At 39.1% G+C, this 11640-nt stretch overlaps 2 protein-coding genes across 2 annotated transcripts in view; both read left to right on the forward strand.

Annotated features, from left to right (window-relative positions):
• Positions 1 to 11262, forward strand: part of LOC115662680 (disease resistance protein RPV1-like) — a 60628-nt gene extending 49366 nt beyond the window's left edge. Inside the window, exons 8-11 of the mRNA XM_056309325.1 lie at positions 9102 to 9219; positions 9335 to 9372; positions 9687 to 9978; positions 10759 to 11262. The gene's annotated coding sequence lies outside the window, so the exon portion shown is untranslated. The remainder of the gene's footprint in view (positions 1 to 9101; positions 9220 to 9334; positions 9373 to 9686; positions 9979 to 10758) is intronic.
• Positions 1449 to 11288, forward strand: LOC115666413 (disease resistance protein RPV1-like). The gene is made up of 10 exons (XM_056309185.1): positions 1449 to 1936; positions 2583 to 3720; positions 3862 to 4146; positions 4249 to 5646; positions 5813 to 5900; positions 6119 to 6227; positions 9687 to 9807; positions 9886 to 9978; positions 10759 to 11004; positions 11268 to 11288. The coding sequence occupies exons 1-10, from the start codon at positions 1449 to 1451 to the stop codon at positions 11286 to 11288; spliced, it is 3987 nt and encodes a 1328-aa protein (XP_056165160.1).
• The last annotated feature ends 352 nt before the right edge of the window (positions 11289 to 11640 follow it).

Here is an 11640-nt window from a genome sequence, read left to right on the forward strand (position 1 = left end):
AACAAAGCCAAAATGAATAAATAAATAGATGAGAGCCCAGCCCATCACCGGACCTTGGTAATCCTAGTTTTAAAAATTCGAGATGTTTGCAATTATATCGAGACCTCATTTCAGGCCAGAAAAAGTGGTTAAAAGAGAAAGTGTTGGGTCAATCTATAGCCTTTTCTGTCCCTCTAGGTCATTCTTTATGGTTCTTTATTGCTGCATCCTGCATCCATGAATGGTTCTCACTTGCAAGTCAGTCAGTCAGTCACGTTGGTTCCGTCTCTACCTCTAGTTTGTCTCTTCTCTATGCATCCTTAATTCCTCGCCGGAGTCTCTCTCTCTCTCTCTTTCTCTCTTTCTTTCTATTGAGTGGGTTTTGTAGGCTTTTGCCTTCTCCCCTTCTTTGGTCGGATGAAAAGGACAGGAAAATGCAACGAAGCGATAGTAGAAGACTTTGGTTTGCTTGCTTTCTCGTGTTACCCGCTGTGAAGTAGGTTAGCTAACAACGATGATTTGGGACTTAGTGTGCTTTCCAGACAATTAACCAATCGGGATTAATTTAAATTTGATAATTCATCGCCTCCTCTCATTATATTCTTTTGAATTTTTAATTTAAAATTTAAGATAAAAGAGTTACAATTTTAAAATTTGGAATAAAATATATTAAGCTACTCACAGTTAGATCATAATTAATAAAATAGTTTATATTGAGAATTTTGCAAATCAACCCATTTTGCAAATCAAAAACATATTGTTCATAGCACTCTACATTCACTCCGTTACTAAATCTGATTATCTAGGCTGTTTCACAGCTTAATTTCTAAACTCAAGTTGGTTTCATTTTGAATGGGATACTAGATATATTTGAGTTGATTTTGTGTAATCTTGGTTGATACGTTCCTCGATTTGTCGAATCTCCATATATCCGGAACATTGTCGGCGTCTTTTATATGATTATGTTTAAATTTGTGATATCATATATCTTTCCATATTTGTTTGGGATTTAGATCCATATAAAAGATAATCATATTTGTTTGGGATCTAGCTCTTTATACTATAAAGTATTATTTGAAAAGGTAGGGCATAGTCAAGCATTCAAAGTTTGTCACGTTGTTTTATAACTAAGTAATAATGTGAGTGATTATTTTCAGTCTCTTATACTATTTAAAGTGGTGTTAATATTATGACACATATATGATAATTTTAATTTTAAATTTGTTATTAAATGAATGGGACCCGGAAACTTATAGGATGACAACCCATTGATCGATCCACGGAAACTTTTAGGAAACTTCCTAGAAACTTCTCGGATGACTCATGGAAAGTTTTCCCGTGCTCCATGACGCCAGAGACCGAGAGACCTTATTATATTGACAGCCCTTGCTCAGATCCAAGCACACCCAAAGCAAACTTCCCTGAGAGATAGACAAGATTTGATATCTTTGGTGTTTAGAGATCCTACAATGGAGAAAGGGACGAATTCACAGGTATCATCCGGATCTTCGTATGAGGTTTTTCTGAGTTTTCGAGGAGCGGACACCCGTTATGAATTCACCGATCATCTTTACCATGGCATGGTTGAGGCTGGGATCATCGTCTTTAGGGACAATGAATCCCTCCATGTCGGTAAGGAAATTGGTGGTGAACTTCTACGAGCAATTGAGAACTCCAAGATCTACATTCCCATATTCTCAGAGAATTATGCTTCGAGTGATTGGTGCCTCCGAGAGCTCGCATACATGGTCGAGTGCACCTCGAAATCAAATGGAAACAAAGAGATTCTGCCGATTTTCTTGAACGTGGAACCTGCTGATGTCAAGTTGAAAACATACTTGTACAAACAACCACTTTCAAAGCGTAAGAAGACAGGGTGCGCTGAAGCAGAGTCATGGGAAAAGGCTCTCGTTGAGGTGGGCAAGAAAAAGGGATGGAACTGGCAAAAAGATCAAGGGTAAATGTCTTAAACTTTTCAACTGTCATACATAGATTTCGTTTTCCTCTCTATTTAGTATAATTGTGGTATTGTTGGTGAAATTATAGTCTATTCATCTAGTCGATTCTATTTAGTTCAAATAGCGGTCGCGGTCGATTCTATTTAGTTCAAATAGCGGTCGCTGCCACTTCTTTGTCGCCAGCCCGACACCAAGCCGCAAGAAGCCTCCTCTGAGGCAACTGGCCGATCTGGACGTCGGGTCTGATGCCACCGAGCCCATATCCGGCGTCACTGACCTTGGGCGACCCCAAATCTGAAGTCACCCAAGGCCGATGACGCCATCCCCGGCAGTTGCAAGGCCACAACCTACGTGATGTGGAGGATTGTGGCAAGGCCAAGATGGGCAGGTTGACGGGGTGCGATCGGCAATGGCACTAGAATGGGACAGTGATGACCTAGGGAGGCGAGCGACGTCGACAGCGGCGTGGCAGTGGCATGGTCCGATATTGTGGTGACTGAAATTTTGGGGGAGCGGAGATACATTGGGAAAAATCTGGATGGTTTGGGCGTCTATATTATTTTGCTAATTTTTGCAAATTGTAAGGGCAATTGGTAGTTTTACAATATCAAATTTATCCCTAACATGGTTGTTACGTTGTGGCAGCCAAGTAGATTTGATACAATCTGTAAAGCAAACTGTGTTGACTAAGCTGAATATCGGATTTAAAAAAAATGTGACTGAACATCTGGTTGGAGTTGATGATCGTGTAGAAGATATAATCAAAATGTTGCATGTGGAATCAGATAGCGTACAATTCCTCGGAATCCATGGAATGGGCGGGATTGGCAAAACAACACTTGCCAAGGTCATCTTTAACCGACTGTCTTCTCACTTCCGAGTCTGCAATTTCCTTTCCGACATCGGAGAGTCATCACGACGTCATGGTCTGGTACATTTGCAAAAACAGTTACTATCCAAGTTCCTCGATTCTCATTCTAACCTCGACCAAATTCACGACGTGGATGATGGGATTGACATGATTAAGAGAGTATTTCGCAATAAAAAAGTTTTCATTGTTCTTGACGACGTGGATGAGAAAGAGCAACTCAAAAGATTAGCAGAAAAGGGCAATTGGTTTGGTTCCGGTAGTAGAATTATCATAACTACTAGGGACCAAAGTGTCCTAATGATTGAGGGAGAAGCAACAGATGAAGGCCCTGTAAAAAAGTTTGCAAATGTTTGGACTTACGAAGCACATGCAATGGAATTTGATCATGCTCTTAAGCTTTTTAGTAGGCATGCTTTTAGAAGAGACTCTCCACCATACCATTATGTCTCCCTTTCAAAGGCAATTGTCTCTACTTTGGGAAAGCTTCCATTGGCTCTTGAGATTATAGGTTCATCCCTTAGCGGTAAATCCAAAAAAATATGGGTAGACACATTGAAGAAGCTAGAAGAAGCTCCTCCCATGGGAGTCCAAAAAAAATTGATGGTATCTTATGAAAGGTTAGATCATGCACAAAAGCAAGTATTTATGGATATAGCTTGTTTTTTTGTTGGTTGGGACAAAACATACCCTCTGTACATGTGGGATGAATGTGGATATCACCCACACGATTCCCTTGAAGTCCTCTCTCTCATGTCCTTGATAAAAATCAAAGGCAACAATACTTTCTGGATGCATGATCAAGTGCGGGACCTCGGAAGGGAGATTGTCCGTCAAGAGAATTTCAACGATCCCCGCGAGCGTAGCAGAGTGTGGAATCATAAGGAAGCCCTGAGCATTCTGCAGCTGAAAGAGGTACAATAAGGGAATAGCAATTTATTTTCCTATGAATTGTTACGTACTATTCTTGCAAAAGGAAAAATTAATCGCTATTAGCGCTCAAAATTGTTTGCTTTTGACCTTCACATGTGGACTTCTTGGTGTTTCCATTGTCAGGGAAGTCGGAAAATAGAAGCACTGTCTGCAGGATATCATGGAAATGAAGACGTTATTCTAAAGCATGATGAATTTGCTAATTTGCGGAACCTGAGGTTCTTTCAGGGGGATAGGGTGTTATTTGTTGGAGACTTCAATAATCTTCTCTTCAATTTAAAATGGATTTCTTGGCAAAGTTGCCCTCCCAAGTTTGAGGCAACAAACTTTCATCCGACTAATTTAGTCGTTCTTGACCTTTCACGTAGCCATATTTCTGAGGAATGGATTGGCTGGAACCAAATCAAAGTATGATTTGAGTCCTACTCCTTGCATACGCATATCATTTCTTTTGCCATTTTTTTTCCTACAAGTCGTTTCTCAATATATATTGATCCAATTGTTTTGCAGGAGGCCAGAAAACTAAAAGTACTAAATCTCAGCTACTGCAAATCCTTAAAGAGAACACCTGATTTATCTACGTGGGTATCCTTGGAGATATTGGTTTTTGAGGGCTGTTCCAACTTAATTGAAATTAACCCATCCGTTGGTAAATTAAAGCTCCTAACTTCTTTGAACTTGGGGGGATGTCAGTTTCTTCAAGAGTTGCCTAAAGAAATAGGAAGTCTACAAGCTTTGACAGAGATTGTCATGCCTAAAATGCTACATGAACTTCCGGAGACGTTTGGTAATTTGCAGTCACTATTGACCTTAGATGTAGCAGATAGGAACATCAACAAATTGCCATACTCGATTGGAGGGCTGGTGAAACTTACGCGGTTGAATTTATCTAGCATATACATAAAGGAACTTCCAGATTCAGTTGGGAAATTACAATCATTAGTTGAGTTGGATTTGTCACGGACGAGAATTTGTCACCTACCCGATTCAATCGGCAATCTAAAGCAACTGAAGGTATTAAGGATGAGAGACATAGAAGGGATTACAAAATTGCCAAGTGCGATTGGGCTGGTGGAGAAGCTCGAAGAGTTGGATGCTCACGAATGTTGCAACTTGACCGGCGAAATCCCCGAAGAAATTGGGAGACTGTCCTGTTTGAGGATCCTAGACTTGTCAAACACATGTATATCCGGATTACCGACCACGATGAGTCACCTCTCTAATCTCCAAATACTTAAGCTAGAAATATGTCCCGAGCTGAAACAATTGCCGGAGCTTCCCCCAAGTTTGACTTGGCTGATATGGAGCTCTTTTTATTTCGGGTATTCCTCCTTGATAGCCCATGGCGTTTCCACTAGAATTGGTTCCCTATCTCAACAGGGACCACTTGTCGCCACTCTTCCCACTAGCATCGGTACCCAATCTCATCTTAAAACACTATCATTGTCCTGCAAATACGTGCAATTCCTCCCCCGGCTCCCGTCTAGTTTAAGAGAGTTACGACTTCAAGATCTGGCGACCACACGATCACTGGATTTTTCCAATTTGAAAAACTTGTCATTCTTGGCATTCTATGAATGTTCGCTAGAATTCTCGAGTATATTTGATGCGGAGTCGGAGGAACTCCGTATGGAGTGCTGTGAGCTTAGAAAATTGGACTCACCGTCGCAGTCGGAAATGAAAAGTTTGAGATTATTAAAGATGGTTGATTGTGAGTTCCTTCCAGAAGTACTTGATCTGTCGCGCATGAAGAATCTACGGGAGGTACGTCTGATAGGTTGCCGTTCATTAGTCGAGATTCGTGGCCTTGAAGAATTGGGATCCCTTCGCTCCCTATCAGTCATCTGTTGCCCTTCCATGGAGAGGATGTCAGGCCTATCGAAATTGAAAGAGCTACGGAAGCTCGAGGTAATAAATTGTCGTAATCTAAAAAGAGTGCAAGGTCTAAACCACTTGGGGCCTTTAAAGTGGCAGAGAATCTATGGTAGTGGAGAGTTTCGGGGGTGGTAACTCAAACGCTGCCGCCGTATCCGCCATCATACACAGAATTCCCATTGGCGGCTCCGATTCCTAGATCCGCTGCATTCTTCGGCGGGTTGCCGCAACCCCCACCCCTGCTTCCGCCTCCACCATGATCGCCTCCGAGAGCCTCATCGGTGCTGGTTGGAATATGGTAACACTAAGTTTCGCACCGTAACTTGCAACTGGTAATTTTAAAATTGCACACCAAATGCTTGCGCAATTGCCTCTTTCCCTGTTCGAATCTGGATATGAAGTTTTGTTACGGTGGTTTGATGGGTGAAGTTTCTTGTGTTGAGCTAAATGGGAAAACTGTGTGAATGGACATCTTAGTTTTGATTTGATTTGATTTGGTGTGCAGACGGTGGTAAAAACCCGACATTTCAAGAGAAGTTTGTGTTCACGCTCGTTGAAGGGCAAAGGGAGTTGAATCTTGCGGTGTGGAACGGCAATATCCTCACTTTGGGCATGTACGATCCGTTGAATCTATTCCTCTTTTCTTATGCATGTAGAATTATGTATAAGGTTCAAAAGCAAAATACAAAGAAAAAAAAATGTCAGAAGATAGAGTACATAAGATGACCTTCATGTAAGAACAGTGGTATGGTTTCTCTAATTCACTCATTCGCAATAATAATGCTAGGTTCTAACTTTGCTTTCAAAATTACATGCTGACTGCCAAATTATTGTTGTTGTCATCATCATCATCATCATTAGTAGGTTTGATTGCTTGACCGATTTGCTGGAAACTTGGGTGCTTCACAGTAGTGGATGCATTTTCCGTATCCATTTTAGTTAGTTATTTGTGTGTTAGGGCTTGGCATGTTATTTGCCAACTTTTATTTTTTTATTGTCTATGGATATCATATATTTTGTTTTCTGGTGAAATATGAGCTATTCGAGAATATTGGGAGTATTTATTCCTTCCAGAAGTAAAATTCTTGCACAATTTAGTTGTCCCGGTAGTGACCATTGCTGGTAAATACACTAGTTCTTCTAGCTAGATTCTAATATGGTCAACTTTGTAATGGACCAAGTAGAATACTTGTCTTGGTGTGAGAACAAGCCCTTGGATTTTTCCTTTTTATTTTCAAGAATATAGTTAGGCACTTACTAATATTTGATCCGACAGCTTTGAGATTAAAACATAGTGCCAATTCTGTAAGAATGACATAGACTACTTCCTGCAGCTGAAGTGATGGAGCCTTCACATATTCCCAAGGGTGTGAGATGGGTGTTGTTCAGAACCCTACATACTGCCAAGTAAACTTCTGCTCCTAAGCATCCTTTAATGGGTAGTGGTCAGCTGAACTAATGTGGGATTTCCAAATTGTTGGAAATCATGTCGCCCATGCATGTGCTATTGGAGCATTCATCTGAGTATTTTAGTATACTCTTGTATTAGTGAGTTTTATGATTAGAAGGACAAATTTGATTTGTGCTCTGTTTCATTCTCAGATGGCTTATTTACAAAAAAGAGTTCAATACGAGCCATGTGGGGTTCATGAGAGATGGAGCAAAATGGTTGGTAGAGAACACAGACATTAAACTTGTTGGTAGGATTCGTCCCTTCGTCCCTCTTTACTATTCTGATGCAAACTTAGTGAGAAAGCTCTTTTTTTTTTGTGTGTGTTTGGTGGTTTGCTTCATTGTCATCTTATCTTCACCTTTTACCAAGACTCACTGATTTATAGTGTACTTCATGATGTTTCCTAATTGTTACCCAGAAACCATGCTAGGATATATTCCTCTGTTAGGTAGCTACCTTTTCTATTACCACCAAATTTTACTTGCAGCTTCACTACAAGCAAATGTTATTTTTCTTAGGCATGGCAACAAATGCATACTTTCATCTTATTTGATTTTCTCCTTGATGACACATGAGTCACAGTATGGTGCTATAATAACTGTCAACATGAACACATGATATTCGGTTGATATCTAAAGACATGGGTCTGTAAGAAACTGCTCAAGCATATGTTGCTATAAGGCTTTTGAGCACTACGCAGGTTCATTTTTTACTAAACCCACCTCCTGAGAAATAGTGCAACTTCATCATCTATTTTCTTTCTTCTTCTGCAACTAGTAGATTATTACATGTCTGTGATTGAGATGCAATCTTGCACTGTGCTATTCAATGCATGAATTGATTACCTGTCTGTTACCGCATATGATGATTTGATTCCATCCCATCTTATCTTCCTCGAAAGCTGGGTAAGAAATTGATTTGACGTATGACAATCTTCCCCATCCAAGTTAAGAATGACCTTGTGTCATTGCTGAATTGCCATCTTAGACCTAAACTATTGTTGATGATTTTGCCCGAATTTCACATCGTTGCATTCTCATATGAAGTCTAGGCTCAAGAAATTGACACTACGCTAGAGCTACAGGAAATTATTCTTGTTGAGGGCTTGAATCTCGAAGATGTACCCATAGGAGTGTATATAGTCCATGTCTGCCTTTGAGATTGCTTGGTACAGAAGGAATAACTTCTCTGAGTTTTGTTCTTTTTGAGGGGAATTAATTTGACGACTGTTTTATCTACAATCATCATTATCATCGTCACACAAGATCAACTTATTCCTGATTGGTTACCATAGAGGTGTCAATTGAAGATTGTTTTGTTGTTTTTGTGACTTTGCATGTGATAATGCCAGGTGTTGACAATATTTCTTTTTTTGTTCCAGGGGAGTAGGAGTTATCAAAAGTGCCAAGTGAAAAAGGCATTGCACGCATGTTCTCCTCGGAATTCAGATTTACTTTGATGGGACACGTTTTGCAGAGAATGTGGAACTTTAGCGATCATTTGAATATGTAATATTATTATAGGCAAAGCAGAGGCTATGGTTATGTTTACATAGATAATGTCACGCTTTCAAAATAAGACTCCTTTGGATTGTTTCTCATGTTTCTTCTTTTCCGTTAATAAAGAGCTGCTGGGGATTGAATTCATTTGAAGATATACTCGACGAGGCTCGGCAAACTTGGTTATAGTGACTCATGAACATAAGCCTTTGAGAATTTGTTTGGCTATTTGAGAGTAGTTCTCTCCGGTAGAATTGTACATGACAAGGGCAAGAAAAAAAATCATTTTTTCAAGTCTTTCCTATATTTATTTGCAACTATTTTTGTGCATGCGTTTCTGGCGTGGTTTTAGATTGATTTGGCATTAGGATACGCCATTCTCTAGTGTTCCCTTGGTTGAGGTCTCATGGGGGTTGAAGTTTGCTTATATCACTGCAGTTTGATTTTTTTTTTTCCTTCTTTTACATTCTGGTATCTTCTGCGTTCTTGTGGACTATTTGATTGAGCTAAAAGGGGTCTACTCTGACTATGTCCAGGTTTGGCTTGGTCTTACTAGTCATTTCCTGATTCACATTACCCTTTTACTATAACGATACCCGAGGATAGTGTTGCTCAAAGTCTTATACAGGCTAACTTTTTCTGCACCATCAACAGGTGGCTTCTTTACATGTCCACTGTTGAAATAGTGTGCCAACTAATTTTCTCTCTTCTTTAATACTTCACTAACCGCATCTTCTTGTTTTGTTCGGAAACCTTCGTACAATCACAGGAGCACTTGGCACCCGCTGGTTACGTGAAGATATAACGGTGAGTATGATTCTGTCAAGAGAGAAAATATTTAGATAGGATGACTTTTTGTTTATATCTTCTTGATGGCCCAAATTTTGTATTTCTTACTCTGTTATCTAGTCAAAATTTTTTATAACCATATCAAAATAGGCATGGCCGACAATACTCTTCGTATAACATAGGAGCAATGCATATTTTCATTGATTCTCTGTTTTTAGTTTCATATGTTTGATGTTATTTCTCAATGCAAAATCTCATTTCGCTTGCTATTGGGTCAAAAAGTAGATGTTATTTCAATTAAGCAACGTGTGAATTGCCTTTCATTTCTGCAGGACCTTGCTATATCTAAGAGGCTGTAGATTTCTCCCAAAATTAAACAATGCACTTGTGGATGACACAAACTCAGCCTACAAGGAAAGATTTGCTAGCTTGCAGAACCTAGTCCTTATTATGGTTAGTTTTGTATATGTTGTTGATTTTGGACTCGACTTTCGCAGCTTTGTGATGCTAACTCTTTTTATTTCCCTCTAGTTTGAGCAAGACACTGTGCTGATACCAAAGGAAACATCTTGGTTCGGATACTATCCAGATGGAACTTTTGATACTGGTTTGCCTCCCCAGGAGGTAATTGATGTATTACCTTGAAATGCAGTTATCGGTGTTCTTATCAGTGCTATTGAATTATTGTAATTCTTGAGTGATACTAATGGACGTTGAAAAGTAGTTGTAAAGTATTTATAATGGATGAGGGTGGAATCTCCTTGTGGTTCAGAAAGCCTGCATTTTGAAAGGTTCCATTCTTTTGAGATTATTTCCTGTCCTCAAACCATTCCACAATAAGATTTTGCTCGAGGACTTGCACGCACATAAATATATAAAAAACCAAGGGTCTAGAATATACAAAATCTCTGGTAACATTGATATTGACTTGGAATCAACTTTTTTTATTGCACTTTGCGTAGTCAACCAAGAAATGTAACGGAGAACAAGCTGAAACATTTTATAAGCCTTAGATATGAATGATTAACCATGTTGAAAGTAATGCTGAGGATTGTGAAAGCATTATCTTTACCGAGCTCTTCCTCTACAATCTTATGGTGTGGGAGGTGTATATCCATGACATGGTCTGGAATTACTTTTGGTAGTGATTTATGATTTTCATTTCATCATTGAGCATTAACTTCGAAAAGTCGATAATCGAAGGAAAATTGCATTTACAAGAGAAAAATGGACAAAACAGAATGGGCGTGGAAACATATTGTGATATTGTGTTGTCACTTCCAGTAAGCTCGTCATAACATGTTTTTACCCTTACTCAATGCTACAATTTGCATCCTTTTACCATTAGGACTGGATTGGATTGAAAAAAAGAGGAACGTATCTAATCAATGCATTTCCTTGCAGACCGAGCTTTACACCAAGGTTTGGATTGGATTGACGACCTTGATAGCTAGGAAAGTCAAATTCATCGACGTCTCTAGGAACCATCTCCTGATCTCTCTCGCCGACATGCAAAACTATATAGTTCCTTACTCGGTGCATGATGCATCTTTAGCAAAGAACATGGCAACAGGAATGGCTTCTTGTAGTTGGAGCCCATGGGTTCAGGGTTTGTATCGAAGAATGGTTACGCTATCCGAGGATTGGCTGGTACTCCTCTTGGTAGTTACCTTTAGCTTCTGCTTAAAAATTTAAGATGTGACATACAATGTGATTTGAGAGATCAATTCAGGCAGAAACTGAGGCAGTCAGTGCAGATGAACTGCAAAATAGATTTCGATTTACATGTGACCTAGAGATAAAGCAGTTAGGACTTGATCATTTGCAAAATGTGCACAATGTAACTGGGCTCTTACACCTACCGTATGAGTTAACCATTTTCACTATGGCATATACTCTATCAACAAATACAGGTGGATCAAATCAATGGTTGAATTTTCCATTTACCTTTATGTATTATACACATAGGTAAATGACCCAACAGATGATAGGATTTATAATACACAAATAAATGATCTGATTAATGATTGAATTACAGTTTACTTATATACATTATAAGCTACAGTATAATATATGTCCGTTTAAATTTCGCATGTATTAGCTAATTCCAGTTCCTCAATAGCTCCTCTGCTTCTCCATGCAAATTTATTTTATGATTGCTTGCTCTTTCTAGCCTCCAATTTTCATTTTCTAACATTAAAATGCTCTTATGGTGTTTTGAAATAATCCTTCTAAATTATTTTATGTAACTTGTTAATTTGGAAATGACTCGATATAAGAGATAAT

This window comes from Syzygium oleosum, unplaced genomic scaffold (genome assembly GCF_021117445.2).
Source record: "Syzygium oleosum isolate NSW1041296 unplaced genomic scaffold, Sole_v2.1 Sole_v2.03, whole genome shotgun sequence".
Lineage (NCBI taxonomy): Eukaryota > Viridiplantae > Streptophyta > Magnoliopsida > Myrtales > Myrtaceae > Syzygium > Syzygium oleosum.

Bases quoted from the DNA above. Each gene is read 5' to 3' on its own strand.
- LOC115666413 (XM_056309185.1), top strand. From the start codon at position 1,449: ATGGAGAAAGGGACGAATTCACAGGTATCATCCGGATCTTCGTATGAG. The intron at 1,937-2,582 runs GTAAATGTCTTA...ACGTTGTGGCAG, and splicing joins AACTGGCAAAAAGATCAAGG to CCAAGTAGATTTGATACAAT. The intron at 3,721-3,861 runs GTACAATAAGGG...TTCCATTGTCAG, and splicing joins GCATTCTGCAGCTGAAAGAG to GGAAGTCGGAAAATAGAAGC.